This window comes from Stegodyphus dumicola, chromosome 3 (genome assembly GCF_044657685.1).
Source record: "Stegodyphus dumicola isolate Sdum_Otavi_A_Nest chromosome 3, ASM4465768v1".
NCBI lineage: Eukaryota > Metazoa > Arthropoda > Arachnida > Araneae > Eresidae > Stegodyphus > Stegodyphus dumicola.
In genome coordinates this window covers 25,708,622-25,730,258 of record NC_140770.1, presented here as the reverse complement: position 1 = coordinate 25,730,258, position 21,637 = coordinate 25,708,622, and the positions used below count along the sequence as shown (strand labels likewise).

The window sequence follows — 21,637 nt, the reverse complement described above, 5'->3', positions numbered from 1 at the left end:
ACAATTTTACTAGACGGATATTCTTCAGTAAAACTAGGGCGAAACTGTACAGTTAGGGCGGCAGACTTTTAAGATCTGTCTCTATGGATTCTACATAAACTAAATTAGATCCTACAATGAACCTGGCGAATTTTTCCACAGGCGTGATTAAATTACTAGCACAGAAGAAGAGTGGAAAATAACCCTTTATTTAATTCAAAACGGTTACCAGAAAGGCACGATCTTTGTGCTTTACAAGCTCGCCGTCAACTTGCGGCGAAAATGAAACGTTGAATATAATTCAAGCCAAAATCTAAAATAAAATAGCTCTGGATTAACACATTAAACTATGCCTAACAGGTTGACTCATAAAACCTAACAGGCGTGATGATAACCCGAAATGGCCAAGAGGCTTACTAGCGTAACTGCAAGATAGCAACGAAACGTGCCCGGGCTAGTGAAAACACTCTCTGAATAGACTCAAAGATTCACCAGTTTAAATATTCACTTCACTTAATTTTAAATTTACATCCTGGCGAGAAAATGCGAGGGGTAGTTGAGGAGTTCAAGAAAGGTATCAAACTTAAAATAAATTTGTTATGCAAAATAATTGAAACCCTGCAGACTATACATTATACCTATAACGACAGCACTAAAATTCTAGTGTCCAGCCCGTGTTTACCTGTATGTACGAAGAAGTCACTACACATTTTTCTATATATTGAAGAGAAATAACAATACCAATAATACTTCTTAAAATCAACGGAAATGTTGATAATTTTCTTTCAAGCAGATAATCATTAATTCTATATTTTACGTGATGCCTAATAATTATTGCTTAAAATTACTCTTCTATGAGCAAAAGAAAATTATTATCCCAAAGTAGCGTTAGCTCAGAGGGGCTATTAATTTTGTTTTGCCATTTTGTGTTGGTTCTCTCTATAAAAGTGTATAACACTTTTCAAATTTTTGTTACCAAATATTAAAGCCCTGCATTGTATTTCAAGATACTAAATAATGAAGAATTTGCATGAATATACGTATGTTTCTCGCACTGTGAAAACAACGGTACCTAGAAACAACAAATTTCAAATAGCGTAGTCTTCAACTCGAATATGGGCATCCAGAAGGCCAAATTTGGAATTTCTTTTATTATCTGTGTCATATTTTGTAAAACTTAATTTTTGATTAGCAATCTGAACGGTTTCAAAGCGTTATTAACATCGCATGCATCTTCAATCACTGATATTTTATCCGCAAGGTTGCATTTTTTTTTTTTTTTTTTTTTTTGCGATATTCCTGTTGAATTTTATGGTTTACGTGCGAAGAACATGGTATTTAATGAGGAAAGGTAACACACAAAGCGTTAAGAAAACGCCCCTTTGGGCGTAGTATAAAATCTGAAAGCTTTCAGATTATTTTTATAACCTGGAGATGGATGAAACCATTCTCTGTTGAGGAACCTTACGCAGGTTAATACTGATTCCATATTTATTATCTCTAATTTTATTACGAACCCACAAATGTTTAGACACACTTCACCAATAAGACAAGAACATTGTCTTGCTATTTGTTTCCATGAACTGGTTAATTCTCTTAGTTTGCTCTTGTTGCCAGCTACAAAATGTATAAATAATTACGGATTGGCAAGAATGTAATTTCGGTTGTTAATGTGAAATAAAACTCAATTTTTTATACAAAAAATTAACTTTGATCAGATAAATATCTACTATTCTGTTCGATGACTATCTTGATGGTAACTTCATGATTACAGCGTTCACTGTTCTAATTCAGTAGCGCGAATATTCGAGAAGTAAAGAAAAGAAGATAGAAAGAATTTCGGAAGAAAATTATGAGCTGCAATTGCAAAAGGTATCGATTATATGTACACGTAAATATTCATAATTTTTTCTCACATTTCAGGAATTACATTTTTCATTTAATTCAGTAATACAAATACTTGGAAAATAAAAAAAATTAATTTCCTAAAAAAATATTAAATGCAATTAAAGAAAATACTAATTAAATGTACTCATTACATTCATACACTGTTCTGAGATTTCAGTAATTGTATATTTCATTTAATTCAAAACTACAAATAATCAGGAAATTAAAAAAACTTCAATGAATTTCATAAAGAATTGGGGGAATGTGCAGAATCCCCCACTGCTTGGCGCGTTATAAAGAATTGCATAAACTCGGTATCCATGTACACATCGACCTATTTTCACTTAAAAAAACATCAGAGAATTGCACAAATTCGGCATAGCGCACTCCCTTGATCCCCAAGTACATATCGATGTATTTTCACATAAAAAGTCACACGAAATTGACAAAAATCCAGTTCTTCTTACCCTTGCAAAAAGCGCCAAACATAACGCCCGAAATAAGTGAGAGATTCTGCGCTTCACACAAGAATCGAAATTATATAAGAATAGTGATTACAAATACACATAGCATCCACATACTCTTCTACTGGAACGGAAGAATGTTATTGGTTACATTATATACAAAGCATTCATTCTCTTTTCCCAGATTTCAGCATTTAATTCAGTAATACAAATATATTCGGGAAATTAAGAAAAAAAAGAAAATATAATGAATTTCTCAAAAAATATATGTAATTCGTAGTTACATAAGTTATTGTACATATGTTCTTTTCCCTTGATTTCGGTAATTATATTTTTCATTATTTTAGTAATACTTAATGTTCGGGAAATAAAATTAATATAACGAACTTCCTAGAAAGTATGGACTGCTATTACAGAAGACACTTGATTTTATTTACACATACCATTCCTACTCTTTTGCCTCATTTGGTAAGAGAATGAAAGAATCCATAAAAATCTAGATTGCATTATTAATGAAACAGAAATTATATACTTTATATTAAAACGATAATTCTATGAATAACTAAAGAACGTACACTTTTAAAGTAACAGTCATCAAACTGATGAGAGAAACTATTGCAAATCCTATCTATTAAAAATACATTTTTAGACAAGTCTCAGCTCATATAAATTGAGAAAAATTATGAATTCACTTCTAACCATAATAATTTTTAAATAATATTCTCATCTTCACAAAAAATGTTCACATAATATCATTAAGTACAAGAAATTTCAAAGTACTATACTTGCTTTTATGTCTCAGCAGGTATGAAATGCTTACTTCCGAACAATAGGGAAGAAATTCTATTTAACATAAGACAATCTAGGGAATTATAGCCAAGAAAAAGTTTTGGAGACACTTTAATTCACCAAAATGATACTTTTTTTCCATCACATTTTATATCAGTTACTTTGCATTAATTAGACCAGATAGTATATACCTTCAGTGACAAATTGCGAGCGAGCACGGATTCATAATGGAACACGAAATACGTGACACTTCATCAGGTTTTTCAGAATGAGACATTTCTTCAACCGAAGAAAGAACTTGAGTTGCTAATGTCGGATTTTCTTGCAGAAGAATAATCCACGGTTCTGTTGATTTTATGCACTGGAACGAAGCGGCAATAAAACTAACGGCTTTTTCCATCATTTCTTCATCCTTATGCCTATCGGCTAAAATTAATGTTTCAACAGCTGACGTAACGGATAGCGAAGAAGTAATAAAATCACGACACAGATCTTTCAGATCCGATACGAAATATTTTTCGGCTGCATAATACAAATCATGGGCCTTCGAGTAAGTGGACGGGTTTATTTTCCCACAATACAGAAACTGCAGTAGCTCCTCAAAGACATCAGGTTCGATGTCAGTAATGACTATTCGGTTGTCGGAGTTTTCACTTGTGGCGTGCTGGAACATCTTAGCAAATACTGGAGATCTGGCAGAAAGGATGCACTTGTGAGCAGGAATCTCCACGTCTTTGCAGATAACAATCAAGTCGAAGTGGTCTTGCTTCTGATACATTGCATGGATATCGCGCGACAACTTACAGAATGTTGGCAGAGTCTGCACTGATTTTTCTTCGGCTTCTGTTAATTCTCTAATCCATGCTTCACAGCATATCTGTCCCAAAGATAAATATCTTCCTCTACATTCATAAAGTCTTATGTGTTTGGTATCGCTGTGCATAATGCAATCCAAGTAGTGCTTGCAGATTGTATTTCTTGATGAAATGAAGAAAATTCCTTGTACTTTAAGTTTCTTGCCATGATTTTCCCTGTGAAGTTGCACAGAAATAGTTGAGATACCGTCGCCATGGTAATCTGATATGTAACGCAAGTACCAATTCGTAGACATCAGAAAACGTGAGTAACTTCGAACTTCCGTCCTACCACCTGTAGCTGCCCAGCAATCCCACTCAAAAGACTCAGTTTTCCATTGGATAGTCAAATGCTCCATCGCCAATCAGATCTAATGTTTTACACAGAATAATTCAGATTCTTACGATCAGCTCCTTAAATGCCAAGTTCGCTGCATGTAATAGCCTAAATCTGAAAACGAGATGGTCTCGTATTTGAACGGCAAACATTTTAGTTGTAGAAAAAAGAGATAGAGGGCGCTGCGCCGCCCGTGTGTTTAGCTAATTAAGAGTTTTCAGCAGAGAGGGTTGAGAGGTTGATGAGAGAGGAAGAGAGTGTCATAAACTATAGGAAGCACTTCCGCAGAGAACCCGGTAAATGTAAACATCGCCAACTGTGGCGATAATAGTTCAAACCTGGTAACCTAGCTAATTCATCCTATTCGCTTGTGCGAAGGTTGTCGTTGTTCGCATTTGGAGATTTATATTATTCTTCTCTTATTTATTGTTATTTTTTCTGAATTTTTTAACAACGAATAGATAGAAATATTTTCGCATAATTAAAGAAGTTTTCGTCGAAAGATGCCGTTTCTCGGCTCGTCAGTTCGGGATCTAAGAAAGAAAATATGGCGGGAGAGGTGAATGCTAATTTGTAACATGCTGTTCACGTTATGTTCTTAACTATTAACAGTTGTAAGCACGCAGAACCATGAGGTTTCCAAATCCTAAAATAATTTTAAAATGTATGAAGTTCTAGTTTTATTAACTTAACAATGCTACTGAAGAAAATTTCATTACTGTTGAAGGTTATTTGTATTGTGAAATATATCATGAAAAAGGACAGGTATTTGTTGCAACGTAAAATGCTTTAAGCTGTATGCAAGTAACTTGAAAAAAAAAAAAAAATAAGTATAACTAAAAATCTGAAATGTTTCAGATTTTAAATTACGTCCAAAGGGGCGTTTTTTAACATTTTGTATGTTACCTTTCTTTATTAAATATCATGTTCCTCGCACTTAAACCATAAGATCCAGTGCAACAGCAATATCGCAAAATAGTTTTAAAACGAGCATATCTTTAGAATTTCCGATACAGAGACTCACGCGCTGGAGATAAAAATGTTTTTTCTGCATAACGTTGCCATTGCTCGCTTTGAAATCCTTGAGTTTGTTAATCAAAAATTCGTCAAAGTTTTAAAAAATAGGAAATCGATCATAAAACAAATTTCAAATTTCAAATTTGGTCTTCCACATGCTCATATTCGTTGGAGGATTACGTTATTCAAAATTCGATGACTCTATGTACCGTTATTTTATGACAATGTGAGAAATATACATACATTTACGCAGATTTTCATTATTTAATTTCTTCAAATATAATGCAGGACTCTAACATTTTATGGCAACAGTTTGAAAAGTGATCCGACATTTATCCGTCCGACGCAAAATGCCAAAACGAAACTAATAGTCCTTCGGGATTCAAATCCCTTTGGACTAAAAAAAAAAAAATACTGAAAACTATGTAAAATGGATGTATTAAAGGTCATGCATTCATTAATTTATTACATGGGCATGGCTGTTACCGAAATACATCAATCAACAGGCCAAGTACTTAATAATGAAAAATGACACTTGTAAAAGAAATATTAGTATTCTATATGAATTAGAGAAAATACATATAAGTATAACGTAAACGTAAGTATAAGAATACTAATTTTTATTTTTTTAATGAATTTCTATTTCCCGTTATGCTTAATACACTGTACTGTTTTCTGTGCTAACTTGAATTTAATACAAATTTATTTCGTATATCACGTTTAACCTGTTAGTTTTACATCTACACACTTATTATCTGTGAATTTTTACTACCATTGTCTGCTAACTTGAATTTACATACACTAAATCCACGTTTACGGCTGGGCTCATCGGAGCTTGGCGAGTAAAAATGCAACGGCGCCAACGGGTTATCTGCGGATGAAAACCCTATACTATATACTCTGTAATCTGTGCTATATAATATTTGTACATAGTCTTCTCTTCATTAAATAGATTTAGTTTAAAGGAAAGTGTCTTTGCTTGGCCAATAGAACACAAGAACCACCGATAAAAGAAGATGTAAGTAAGTTATTACATACATCAAGTTTTTGGTAGCATCAGGCCAGAAGGTGAGTTATTTCATTTTATCTGCATGCAGTTTATCTTTGAAAATGACTTTTGAAGAAACCGTCGAGAGAAATAGAAAAATTTGAGGTTCGGTTCGTACCAGTGTAACAAAATTAATAAGGAAATTGGATGAGGAATTGCAAAGCGAGAATCCGAACCTAAAAGTGTTGCAGGAATCGCTTTCAGTGTTAATCGAGAGAGAAACTAGCTTGTTAAAATATGATGAAGTTATTAATGCTCAAAGCACTGTTCAGGAATTAGAGACAGAAGTAGAACATTGTTTAGAATACAGCGAATCCATCATTAGATGTAAATCGAAAGTCAATAGATATATTCAAAATGTGGGTAAAACCGGAACAACTTCACAAGTTTCGGAAATCAAAACTAATTATAATACTAAATTGCCTCGCATTACCTTAGAAACTTTCAGCGGCGATTTATGTAAATTTACTGAATTTTGGGCTCAGTATAAAGCTGCCACTCACGAAAACAATACGCTTCAAGATGTTGAGAAGTTTAACTATTTAAGATCTTTACTCACCGGTTCAGCTGCAAAAGCTATAAGCGGATTGCCATTAATAGGAGAAAACTATATAAAGGCCATCGAAATCTTAACTGACAGATTTGGGAAAAAAGAAATATTAGTTAGCGCGCATATGAACATTCTCCTAGCTTTGGAGCCAGTACGTCGTTCAAGTGATGTATCCAGTTTGAGAAAACTATATGATGAAATAACGGTTCAAACAAGAAGTTTAGAGACATTAGATATTAATTTTAATTCTTACGGCAATCTATTACTTCCTATTTTATATAAGTGTATACCGCAAGATTTAGCGTTACACTTTAGTAGGGAGCAAAAGGTAGTGTCAGATTTATTGTTGTTTCTAAAGAGAGAAGTAGAAGCGCGCGAAAAGTCATTAACTCTGGGTCTTAAACAACAAACACTTTCGATAACCAGTGAAAGAAATACAACTATCGTAAGAGTGTTGCTCCAATTAAAAAGAAAATGGTATCGGCGGCGACGCTTAGTACATCAGTCGAAAATTATATGTGCGACTTTTGTCCCAAATCTCACCTCTCAAAAGACTGCGACTTAAGTATTTCAGAGAAACGCAAAGCATTATACGATCAATTAAGTGCAAGCGCTGTTTAAAAAAGGGTCACAAAAAACCATTTTGTAAGGCAAAATGGGTTAAATGTAATATTTGCAAATCTTTGTCGCATTTAGAGAGCCTGTGTGATGGAGATGGGCAAGAAAATAAATCCATTAAAAGTACTGCGAGCGCAGCAAAAGAGACAACTGTTAGTTCACTATTCCTCGAAACACTGAGCAAACAAATTCCTAATGAAGTGATTTATTATCAAACATTGAGAGGTCAAGTGGTAGGAAATAATTCCACATTTAACGTTAGGTTGTTATGCGATTCGGCTTCCGAAAGATCTCATGTTTATCAGTTTATTTCCAGAAAAGCAAGTTTACCAACTATTGGTACAGAAAGATTAAGAATTCTTACATTTGCATCTTCGAATCCGCCAGTGCGAGAATTTAAAAGGAAAAGACTTTCTTTGAAAAATAAGACCGGGTTCAATCTAATCATCGAAGTACTCGAAGTAAAAACCATATGTTCCAATGCTTTACCCAAATCATCTGCAGAAATTATAAACAAGCTTCGCCAAAGAGGATTTCACTTATCTGACAGCTTCGATAGTGAAGTGGCAGAGAAGATTTTAATTGGTAATGATTACTTGAACTGCATTTTAACGGGAAAAACATATCGGTTAACAGACTATTTAGTTGCATGAAAGTATATTCGGTTGGACGTTGAGTGGTAGAGTGGGGAGAGAGAGTCGTTGAGTGGTAGAGTGGGGAGAGAGAGTCGTTGAGTGGTAGAGTGGGGAGAGAGAGTAAGAAGTTAAGTTCAGGGTCAGACTCCACCGGCTTGTTTATACATATCGATTCGGAAGAGGTATTAAAAATATCGGAACAGATTCGTCAGCTTTGGGAGATTGAAAGTCTAGGAATCTCTGAGTGTGCATCGGAAAGGAGGGCTGGCGATGAGCGAATAATTAAACAATTTGAAGAGGATTTGAAATATGTAGACGGGAGGTATGAGGCTCGCTTGTTGTTGTTGTCCAGAGCATTTGGAAAATAATTTTGGGTTAATGAAAACGCAGTTCAAAAGGGTGCAGCGAGAGTTAAAAGGTAACAGATTTGTGAGGGAACAGTTTATGGAAATTGTTGCTTAACAAGTAAATCATAGGTTCGAAAATCTGAGCCGACACTTTTTAAAAACACCAACATTTATTTTCACGACATTTCTAATTCTACAAAATCTTAAATGCAACTAACTATCAAACATAAAAGCAAACGTATACGTAATGATGCATCTGGGCACGTGATCCTCTTGACAGGCGAATTCTTTAGGGTTGCCACAGAAAGGCAGTGTGTCGCCACAATTCTCCCACCACTCAAAACATAAAACTTACATCAATATAAATGATGGTTATATAACAAAGAAAATTGCTTAATACTTAAATCATATTACTTGAAAACAAAATTAATACTGATGACTAATACAACAATAATAGCACAACAAAATAAATTGTAATAACTCAAAGACATAAATTACATTATTCGTGATTTTACAATTCTACCACTACTGGTGGTGAAAGGAACTTGATCATTTTGAGGATTATCTACTATATTATCTAGTTCCAATCTAAACAATCTCTGTATTGGTCTCAAGAAATCTGAATTATTACTTTTTACAAGAGCAACTCTTATGTTGCCATTCCGACCAGGGATCACCCGAATATGCACGCTAAATTAGCACGGTTTGCTAATTAGAATGCTAAATTAGAATATGCTAAATTAGAATATGCACGGTTTTTATTTTGATCCTCCAGCAAGACTATTTCTCCTACGAAGAGAGGTTTATTTTTGTAATTTCTGGTAGACTGCTGTCTTAACTGCCCTAGATACTCAGAGCGAAATCTCACTCTTAACAATTCTCTCATTCTCTGGAGATACTTCGCTCTTCTACTCAATTTTTCTTTGTCCACATTGTCAATATCAGGTACCCGACTGTGGAGTTTCATGCAGAAATTTTTCTGGAGTAAAAAGCAAGGGATCTTCAATATCGTCAGACATGTACGTAAGTGGTCTTGAGTTAACAATTCTTTCACAATCAGACAAGACGGTGAGTAACTCTTCATAACCAAGAGAAGCACGACCTAAAAGTTTTCTTAATATTTGTTTTACAATTTGTATTAAACGCTCCCACCATCCACCCCACCAAGCGGCGGATGGAGGATTAAATTTCCATTGTATTCTCTTTTCAGCAGCCCTAGAGCAGAGGCTGTCCCAGTCAATGGTTTGCAGAACTCTCTCTGCACCCACAAAATTTGTCCTATTATCGGAATATATGGTGGTAGGGCGTCCACGACGTGAGATAAAACGCCTTAAAGCTTGAAAAAATTATTCAGTTGTTAATGAGGTAACCAGTTCCATATGGATAGCACGATAACCCGCACAGGTGAAGAGCACAATATACGATTTTCGTCCATCCTTTAAATGCAAGGGTCTTCAAAAATGGCTGAATCACGAACCCTATCATTTGGTAAAACGCCTGGGATTGTCTCACCTCTTTTAGCCTTAAATCTCTGACATGTTACACATTTTCTTATACAGTTTCTTATACGTGATTTTAAGATCCAGTATCTTTCTCTTAAATGCGACATCAATAATGTAATACCTGCATGCAACAAATCTTTGTGTGCACTTAATATCAATAATTTGACTACTGGATGTTCAGAAGGTAATATGATGGGGAATTTAAAGCTGTCAGAGTCGTCACGATAAGCAACATTAGACTTAGCTCTTATTAGACCTTGACTATCGACAAATGGTCTGAGTCGTCTTAGCTTATCATCTGTTTCACCATTAAACGACTCTTTTTGTATTAATAACATTAAAGCTATTTCTCCCCTTTCTATTTCAGATACAGTCAAATCCTTAGAATGGTTGTTATTATTATTCTTACGTACATTATTATAAAATCTGAATATCCATGATAATATTCTTACAATTTTCTTAAATGATGAGAAATACTTATAGTACCATCCAATACAATTATCATTCTTTACCAACGTAACAATAACTGTCTTACGTATTTCTGAATTAACTAAATCCTCATCTGGTTCATCATTAGATTTAAGCCAATTTGCCTCATTTTCCGTAACCAATCAGGTCCCTCCCACCATTTTCGTTCTAGTAATTGTTCTGCATGACAACCTCTAGAAAGTAGGTCAGCAGGATTGAGACTACCAGGGATATATCGCCATACAGTGGGGGAAGTCAAAGACCTGATTTCCTGTACACAATTAAAAACGAATGCTCCCCAACGTTGATTTCGCCGTATCCAACTTAAAGCCGTCGAGGAGTCAGTCCAACAATGAATACGAACTTCATGTAAGCCAATATCATTAATAACTGAAGACAATAACCTAGAACCAATATTACAAGCAAGAAGTTCTAATCGAGGAATCGTAATAGGTTTTAAAGGCGCTACTCTCGATCTTGCATGTACCAAACTAACCTTCACCTTTTTGCCACTCTGTACTCTTAAAAAGACGCATGCACCATACGCACTTTTACTACTGTCACAAAAGAGATGTATACTCACAGCTTCATTGATAGATCTGAGACCTATCCATCTAGGTATTTGGATACTGGATAGCAAGTACAACTTTTTAAACCAAAACCTAAATTTTTTGGTTAATTCATCGGGAAGAATATCGTCCCATTTAAGCCTTAAATTCCAAGTTTCCTGTAAAATTAGTTTTGGAATCAACATTACAGGAGCCGTATGCCCTATAACGTCAAACACCTGATGAGCTACTGCTAAAACTAGTCTTTTAGTAACTGGGTCATCCAATTTTATATCTTGACTTATTTTGAAGGATAAGGTATCTGTAACTGTATGCCATACAAAGCCCAAAACAGACACATCTCCTTCCGTGGAGGAATCTTCCTCTGGCACAACACTTCTTATATTGGATTTCCAAAATCTTAAATTAAAATGACCCGAAGCCATAATTATTTGTGATTCATTTACAAACTTTCTCATTTCTATTTCTGAATACATACTAGCCACACAGTTATCTACGTAAAAGGATGTTTTCAATATCTCTGCTGTATGACTTAAGCTTTCGGGAACTACACTCAAATGATATTATATTGTAGCGGCCAAAAAATACGGACTACACGTAATACCAAAAACTACCCTTCTATGCCGATACAGTTCAACTTGTTCTTGATTATCCTTACTGAACCACATAAATCTCAAAAAGTCTCGATCATTTTCCCTTATAGATATTTGCAAGAACGCTTTTTCTTTATCTGAAGTGACACCAACGTAATACTTGCGAAACCGATTAAGAATCGAAGGTATAATTTCAATTAAATTTGGTCCAGTAGATAAACATTCGTTCAATGATGGGTAACCAGGCGAATGAGAACTTGCATTAAACACTGGTCTTATACTCGTGCTACTATTTTCTTTAACAACTTTAACAACTGCTCTATGAGGAAATAATATACACCTTTATATTTATTCTTATCCGGTACTTTTTCAATTATCCCGAGTATTAACCAGTTCTGGAAAACGTCTCCGTAAGCGTCAAAATTTCCCGTAGTCATTAATTTTCTTTTAGTACTTACAAGACATTTTTCTGCTATCACTTTGTTTTCGGGTAAAAGCGAGCTATCCGACACCCAAGGTAATGCTACTTCGTACCTTCCCTCTGAATTTACCGTAAGAGTCTCTTCAAAATATTTTTGCGTATCCTCCTGTAACTGAGTTTTGGTTTTACTTACGGAAGGTTCACCTAATACCCAAAACATCTAACTTCCAGAGATCACTTACACATTGACCCTTCACTAACAGAGAAGAAATTAGGAGGGATGCAGTATTTATCGTAGTTGGCTCCGTGCCAGTAAATTTACCCATAACAGTCCAGCCTAACTGCGTATGCACTGCGCTGACGCCGCACGTAAGGGGAACAATTTTTCCACTTAGCAACTTACCAGCAAAATCCGCACCAATTAGTAATTTTATCTCTTTATCTACCTTACATGTACCATTTTCTAATGTTTATTTCAATTACTTTGAGTTATATTTCATAATGCCAATTTCCAATGTTTAATTTTTTACAAAAAGTTTTGAATTAAAATGCATAAACACGAGTGTGTCGGGGACAATTACTCAAGTAATTTATCAATTTTACTGCATAAATTTCATTTCACTCAAAATTGAATTAGCGAAAATGCTTAATCAGAATGAGTTCCTTGGTGCTCTATATTGGTTCTTGATCCTTTCAATTCATGGAAATATTTGGCCTAACTTAAATTACCAGTTTGACATCGCCTTGTTACTTGAGTAAAGGACGAAACACCTTCGTATTTATTTCTTAATTATTGTTCATTGAACGGGAGTTTGTTTGTTCCCCTTGAAAAGTCAACTAATTTCCGATCAATGGCAATGATTACTTGCTTTAAATTTAATTTCTTTTTACAATCGAAATTTTGTTGTTCATGATTTAATTCAAGTTCCCGTTAAACATTTTTAATAATTTACATTCAAGTTACTTTAAAACAATTTTCGGAATTAAACTTGCTAACTATGGATTCACTCTTTTTAAATAATTCTACTAAAATTAATCTTAGGGGATAATATAATCAGTATTTCTTTAGTAAAATAAATTATTGTCTATAAATATACACAAATATTGCAAATATTATGTGTCTGTTGCAATTGATTCGCATAGATCTTACGCACTATTTCGTTAGCAAAATATTTAAATTATATGTCTGTTGCAAATATTGCGTCAACTGTAAAAAATGACTGTGAAGATTCTAAAAAATGTATAAATAAAGCTAATTAATTTAGAGCAATATAAATATTATTTAAAGACATAAAGATAGATATGCGGTCTTGCTGTTTTTAAATATTTTGTGATATTGCTGTAGAATTGAATTTTATGTGGTTTAAGTGCGAAAAACATGATGTTTTATAAGTAAAGGTAACACGCAGAAAGTTTAAAAAAAAAAAAAAAAAAAAAAAAAGGCCTTTGGGCATATTACGAGTATAAATCTGAAGGCTTTCAATTTTTTCTTTTTTCTTTCTTTCTCTCTCTCTCTCTCTCTTTTTGTGCGTGTGTTAAAATTTTAAATTTTTCTATGATAAAAAAGTAATATTAAATATTGTAACGAAAACATTTTCATTGTATTATCAAAGATGCATTTTAAAGTAGCCAGGAACTTGAAGGTATTTTATATTTCATGTATTCAAAATATTCTATGTATGCGCAGTATATTAATACAGCAGCAAGCGAAGAATATTTAAAAAACAGTTGAATGAAAGCAACATTGCAGTGACTAAAACGTGAGTCCTTTCTGGAGAAAAATTAGGCTCAATAAAAAAAAGTTCAAAATCTTCCAGGAAATAACTTTTCAGACAGACGGACTAAATAAATATACAGAGATCGACGAACTCTTTCAATTGATTCGCATATATCCTACGCACTATTTCGTTACAAAACGTTCTTCTTCTCATTATCAACGAGCTTGTCAAAACTGGTATTGCTGAAAAAGTTATTTTTATTGTTTACTGACAATCATATATCGGAAAATGCAAAGTGAAAACACAATGTGTGTGACTTAGACGCAGTCACGTGGTTAATGTTCACGTATACAGAGTGTTAAGTATTGCCATACTTTTTTTTATATTCGCTATATTATTTATGTTTGGGATTTAAGTTGATGAAAGTATCCGGACAGTGAAGATATCTCATTGAATATTTGAAAGTAATGCAAAATATTAAAATGTTTTAATTAATGATTTGTTTTGAAGCTGTGGATAGCAACGATTTGTAAAGCAGTTAAAATGCAATCTTAAGTTTCAAAACTCTTATTTCAGAAAACAAATATATGTTATTTTTATATATTTCAAATTGAATTTTATGATTTTAATAACACAGTTGGATGTTATAACCCTTATTATTACGATCTAATTATATGATTTGCACTCTGCGAACTCTTTTAATATCAGTTTTAGGATATTATAAGATGAATGAGCTTTAAGGTAAGATTTGTCCATTTTAAATATTATTTACTGTTACTTTTGCTATGATTTCCAGCGTTGACAGTAACATCGGGATCTTGGTTTGTATGATTAAGAAAGGCGAAGAGATGGGGGCAGAATGGAGAAGAAAAAAGAAGGCGTCAGAAAAAAGAAGCTATATATGCCGTGGACGCCCTCAGCTGCTTAATGCTATGTTTAGAAATAATGTTTTTGGAAAATGAGATTAATCAAAAACAATCAGAGATAGAATAATGAGCAGTCAAGAAAGGTGTAGTTTTATTCGTGCACTCAGCGAGTCAACATTGATATTAACACATAAAATATTTATTCGAGACAGATCATTGGGGACTGGAATAAGAGTTGAATGCTGTACAGGACACAGGTACGTTGGTTGACCATTTTAATTTAAGGGATTATTCCATTCGTTAGAGAATCAAAAGCTTAATAACTATATTGCATAAAAATAATTAATTATGCATTATATATTTTTTGCAGAGAATAACCTATTCCTTTTCTTATTAATAAAAGCGTTTTGGATACAATGGATATTGTTAAGAAATGCCCAGCTGCTGTAAAATAGCTTCCCAGCAAAGCGTATTTAGGGTTGCCAGAAAATGGCAAGAGAATGCAGTCTTGCCATACTTGGCGCGAAACCACCCATTTAGCTCCAAAATTGGCGATACGCCACAGTCAGATGACGAAAATTCTGGAACAAATTCTTACCGGTTTACCCCAGAATGTTCTCGCAGGCAGGTTAAAAGCTACATAACCCTGCCTATACGCGGAAGTATCGTCGAGTTTTATCTTAGTAGACTTTTTTTATCTTTTTATTTGTGTTGAGCTCCGACAGCTATCGGCCGAGTCGAGAGCTGTATTTTAGCATTCTCACCGAGGGTTGACTCACGCGAACGCCTGGGAAGTACTGGCTAGGATCTGTATCTCAACCACGGGGATATATAAGTTGGCTTCACAGGCCTATAACCCGAGTATTGCACTCAGGCTTGGCAGGGACCGTACTGGTACTGTCGTGTCTGTTCCTTCGGCTGTGGTGGGCTAGATAGGAAATCGTCGACCGAGTCCCCGGGAGTTTGACCCCATTCAGTTCTCGTGGCGGGGACTGACAGAGTGGACAGAGCACCCACAACAATGTAAATTTTGCCGATGGAGTGGTGCCTAGAGGCAAGGTGACAGAGTTCTTTAACATAGCAACGTACCGTTCTGCCCTATGCTTTGTAAAAGCCGGGCGAGGACTGCGGGAGGGGGTTGCGCCTGCGAGGATGAGGTTCCACAGACGATGGATATCTAAACTCTGTATGGGTCCTCTAGAATATGAATCTGAGTCGGAGATCTTTCGTCTGGAGTGTCTGTACTTCAGTGTTTTGGCGTGAAGCTGCCTTCATCTTGATAGCCTGATGCCTGCGTTGCGGTTTCTTTCGGCGTGTTTGTCGTAGTTTTTTGACGGCTGTAAACTTGATTTTGTAACTGTCTTGAGCAATACTGGCTAAATAAATTGTGTTTTGATTCTTCATCAATTATTGTCATCAATCACTCCAAATCCACGAACCCGTAGAACGCAACAATATTATTGTTGTCAGGAATATTGCCAACATTACTCAGCTTACAATGAATACGTGACAGAATCTATTCACCTTCTAGTCCTGTTTACATTAGGATTATACCATAAATTTTCTTTTTTCAACTGCAGATGCAGTCCGAAATCGTTTCACTGCTAATCTGTCGCGACGTAGAATTTCTACGACCCATTTCTAAACTGACACGGACTTAAACAACAGCAAATTGTCATTCGCAAAAAGTAAACATACAGTCTCCAGTTTAACTTAGGTTTCTTGCAATCTACATTCTACACTCCTAAAATCTGTCATCACCTAAAAAACCTAAAATCTGCCACAGAGAAAATCATATTCCGTAAAACCTAGCACCGAACCTTAAACATAGCAGATAAAAGGAAATACAATGAAGAAAATGACAGTAAAAGCACAGTGCAGCGAAGTAATAGAGCACAAAACTTTAAGTGTAGCCTCTCAGACGGAGACGTCTCTGTTAGTTAACTTGTAGGGTTTATATTTACTTTAACTAACATTTATTTTAAGTTTAAACTATCTTTCCTGTCAAGCCTTACTTTCCCCTGGAACTGCCAATGCCAGAGTATGTAAATTTTAGTAGAACGCACAAGGATTCAAATTATCAGCGGAAGTATTCTGAGTTAAACAGAAAGGAAACGAGTTCGAGGTGTGCTGTTCTTACTTCACGAGCGCGGAGGTAGTTAGCCAGAAATTGAAGAACCTCGCGTTTCGGCCTGTGTGCTTGCTTCGGAGAATTGTTAATCGTTCAACGTGATATTCAAAGTTTGCTGATTAGCAGCGGTATTGTAAAACGCGGTGAGGTTAGTTACTTTTAGAGAGCCTCGTAGTTAGAGTCTTGTTATTATTTCTTTTCAGGTTCTTATTTTTATTTTACCGCCGGGTCGGCGTAGTTTGTGAGCGTCAAGAGCACGCGATTGTAATATCTTAAGTTGAATAAAAAGGGACTTAAACCCTTCGCAAGACTCTGCCTATTTTCCAGTTTCAAAAGTCACCTCTTGGTTGCGTGCAGGTTGGAGGCGCGCAACTCTACAAACTGCACAATTTAATATTTCCATACAAATGAATAAGTATTTCATCCTAACGTGTATTCCTGGTTCCTTCTAAAACTTTATTCCAAACAGGATGTAATATTGCCTTACGTCTAAAAACAGAACATTCTTGGCTGTCTTTTTTTATTTGTTGATATTAGCCTAAACGGGTGGCATATTTCACAAGTGCACATCAGCCACTGAGAGAGGGGCTTCGAAAATGGACCAATGAGCTTCTATTGCTCTTGTGGCGCTAAATCTTCGTGCATGTGAGCGTATGTTGTTTATGTTTTAATTTGCATTTGTTTCGCAGTTATAAATGTATGGCGTAATAGTAGGAAACCTCGAAGTGCTTTTGTTTTATGAGTTTAATTAATCGTTGACATTTCACTTTCGCGACTTTTATTACGTATTAATATTTGGATTGATGTTAACGGCGTATTATTGCTTTTTACATCGAGAAAATGACTCCAGCTACAATTAGCCTGGAATATTATGCATTTACTAACACCTGTGAATTAAGAGAATTCAAGTGTATAGTTTTTTTAATTAAGCTGAGAAGGACTGGAAGTACTATAATGAATCTAGTGTTTTCTCATTTCAGTACTTGCATTCTTTTGATGTTTAAAGTTTAAGATTCAAAATACATATTGTGCATGATCTGATTTTATCCATCGTTAACATTAAAAGTCATATGTGAATAAATTGAATATATTCATTGTGAATAAGATAAATTTATTCTATTTGATGAGTATATTTATTCTATTTGATGAGTATTAATTTATTCTATTTGATGAGTATTTTATTCTATTTGATGAGTGTAAACAGTACATTTAAGAGTGGGCAGTTATTAAATGTGAAATTTAACACACTAAATGTATACGAATGCAAATTAGTAAAGTTCACTTTGAATAAAATTCTGCGTTGGCTATTATTATAGAACATCTTTCTCATATAGACTGCGAAAAAAAGGTGCTGACTTCTATTCACATATATAATTGGTGTAAATATTTTTCTCACATATTTCTTTCTTCATCTTATTTACCACTTAATTAATATTTCACATGGATATTTTTGCGGAGTATCCAACATGTGTTTGTATTTATTTCAAATTATTTCAACAAGGTAGTGAAATCTTCCCAATTGCTTATATTTGATCTAATTTTGCAATGCAAATTTTCAGAACTCGACGATGCTTTAAATATTTTGTATAGAAATTTGCGTAGCAGAATATTTTCAACCATCTTGCTTAAATCTTAAAGCACGCGAAAGGTCAGGTGACATGACAGAAATATTACTGGATGCCCATTGGTCCTTACTAGAAGCCACTCCCTCGGTGGCTACACAGATGTGCACTTCTGAAATATGCAAACGGATGTTAGCCCGAATGGAAGTCACGAAACAGGATTTTGTGTCGTCCGCTATAAGCGGCGAATCACTTTTCAAATTGTTGCCACCAAATGCTATCGCTGCCCAAACAGAATAACGCGCAAGCTGGCTCTGACACAATGTCGGCATAACAAGCCTAATGGCAAGAATAACGCAACGCCGCAGAATACTATAGAGAGAATCAAAGCAACAACGTGGCCTTCAGGCAGGCGGAACACGCTCTGATCCTATCCTTTAAATACTGTCTGCTTTCTACCTCATTTGAATATTATTAGAGATTTACAGCGCTATAAATTTGCAATATGGCGGGAGAATGGGAACAATGAAGATAAGAAAGATGATTAACATAAAATAACTTGTTATAAACTAAATGTAAACTCTCCAAGTCTCTGTTAGGAAACTGTCATGCACTCAAGAAATAAATCTGAGTCAGGAAGTAATAAAAACTGAATGAAAACATTTGCTCAAATATGAATTTAAACGACTCTGCTAGAAAATTATCATGGGCGAAAGGAATAAATTTGAGTCAGCAGGAAAACAAATTGAACGAAGGCATTTTAATAGTTAAGAATATATTAATTTAATAAACTTAGTTTAGAACATATTTTATTATTGCTACATCTGCCATTTATGTGTGGAAAAAACGTACGTCTTTTGTTTCGCATACATTTTAAAGAAGTGAAACTGCATCCCGTCCCTTTTTCGTTATTCAAAGTAAGTGTAGAATTAGATCTAAACTACTGTAGATCTTAAGAAATGTGAATAGAATTGTACGTACGGTGAGTCACTGAATGATCGCAACTCGATAGGCCATTTTAAATGTAAGCCATTTTAAATTTTCCTGCAAAAATAGTGATCCATTACAAATCCATATTCTTTTGTTATGTAGCTAAATAAATTATTAAAATTGTATTCCAAATTTAAGCTACACAAACCCAACAGTAAATGTGTATTTAATTGAGTGTTGCTTAATTAGTTTTTAAGAGCCAATTTGCTCAGTAATAATTAATATAAACTTATGTTAATTTATCTGTTTCTTTGTACAAACTAGTCATACACTTTCCATAGTCTTCTTCAGTTTTAAAGACGAAAGCAAGGATTTTTAAGCCTAACATCTAAAGTCTTCATTGGGAAGAGACAGGCGTCGAGAATTTTTTTAATAATTTTCATGATCAAAATCAATCGGTCCTATTCTCCTTTGATATCGGTTCAAGCCGGCGTTCCGCAAGGTTCCGTTCTTTCAACACTTGTTTTCAATATTTCCGTAAATGATAGGCCCAACTCTCATCGAACACTACTTGCTAAGTTTGTTGACGACACGGCTTTTTTTTTTTTTTTTTTTTTTTTTTTTCCCAAGTCACTAAAGCTCGATACTGCATTTCAATTTCTGCAAAACGCCTTGAACGAAAATAAAAAACTGGTGCAAATAAAGGCGTTCTAAAATTCACCCTTCAAAATCAGTTTCAATGCTTTTCCGCATCAACAAAATCAGGCAACCCTTCAACTCTCAATTACTGCTAAATAATATTGAGGACCCGCTCCAAATCTCTGTTAAGAACCGAGAGTGTATCTCAGCAATAGACTACGATTTGTTATTGTTGATGCTAACAAATTGTTGCTTCTCTGTTGATCGTTGCTGTGATTGTTGCTTCTCTGACTTATAATCAGCCCAAGCCCACGAAATATCTCGTGGCAAGGAGCGTACGTTTACGCCTGTCGTTGGAAACAGCCTTGAGCAACTTACAGGTGACAGTGCGATTTAGCTCAGTTCCGCCCGCAGTTTTGATGAAGAGCACCCCCGTGGGGCGGGTCCGATTGTCTACCACCATTCTTACCCTACCACAACCTCTCGAGATGACTTTCGGCTCACCGCATATTTAAAGTGCCCTCATGCCGCACGGGCACTAAGCGTCATGACTTCTCCGGGACTCGAACCCGAGCCCTTCGACACGGCAGTCTACGGTCTACGACGCTAACCACCATACCGGTTGGACGGCCTAAGCTTTGATGCACATATCAACCACATGTCTGTCAAAGCGTACAGAGGTTTTATGCCCATTTCTCCTCTCTTTGAAAGAAGCTCGCATCTAGGTGTCGAAAATAAAAGACACATTTAAGAATGATCCAAGGTTATGTACGTAGTTCCCGCCAGGGTCGGGACTTGAAATCTAAACCTAACGAAGTTAAAGAGTTCTGCAAAACAGGTTTTTTAAGAATCATCTTCGAAGCTCCATGGTTTCTACGCAGTAATATCAATCACGCTATGTCAAATAACTACCATAGACGAAGGGCTCTTAAGACTGGCTACTTAATATTTCGAAACCACGCTCACTTTGTTGAACATTTCTGAAATTCTGAATTATGATCACACAATTTTGGTACATTGTACTTCAAGAGTAAGCTCGGAGTCTGGTGTAGATAACCTACTCTTCAACTTATCGTTGCGCCTGTGGAGCCCAACGGCTAAAGCGCTAACCTGCCAAAGCAATTTTTCTCAGTTTTGTTTTTCTCATTTCTTTGACTTTTTGTAGGCATATTTAACCACGATTCTGTGCTCCTATTCATAGAAGAATCTTTTAATTTATGCATATGTCTTCGTAAATATTGTATATATGCTCATTAATCAAGATTTTTTCCTCTTTGCGCTGTATTTTCGCAACTATGCAATAATTTCTATATATTTGTTTCCCAAAGCTTTTACTATGGCGCCCAAGTGGGATAAGTGTTAGGGAATCTGACTGTCGTAGCAGATTTAGCGAAGCTGATTGCCGTACCGAAACCCGGAGAAGGCATGGTTGTTTCTAAATGTATAGTGTTCGTGCGATATGGAGGAACTCTAAATATGCGGCGAGTCATCTCGAAAGCTTAGGGGTAGGAAAAGAGGGTGTAAAAACCGCGGACACGCCCTCCCCGGAGTACTCTCCATTAAAACTGGAATGCGAAACTCAGAGAAGTAGTACTGCCTCCTGGACTGTGCTCAAGGCTCTTGCCAATGATAAGTGCAAACTTGCACTCCTTGCCAAGTCACAACAACAATAACAGGTTGTATTATTGATTTTGACGTTTTAGTGGTTAGGGG

At 35.3% G+C, this 21,637-nt stretch overlaps 1 protein-coding gene across 1 annotated transcript; it reads right to left on the bottom strand.

Moving 5' to 3' along the window:
• Positions 1 to 2,991: 2,991 nt before the first annotated feature.
• On the bottom strand, positions 2,992 to 4,352 carry LOC146997932 (uncharacterized). Its single transcript, XM_085812331.1, has one exon. The coding sequence runs from the start codon at positions 4,330 to 4,332 to the stop codon at positions 3,313 to 3,315; it is 1,020 nt and encodes a 339-aa protein (XP_085668457.1). The 5' UTR covers positions 4,333 to 4,352; the 3' UTR covers positions 2,992 to 3,312.
• Between the last annotated feature and the right edge of the window lie 17,285 nt (positions 4,353 to 21,637).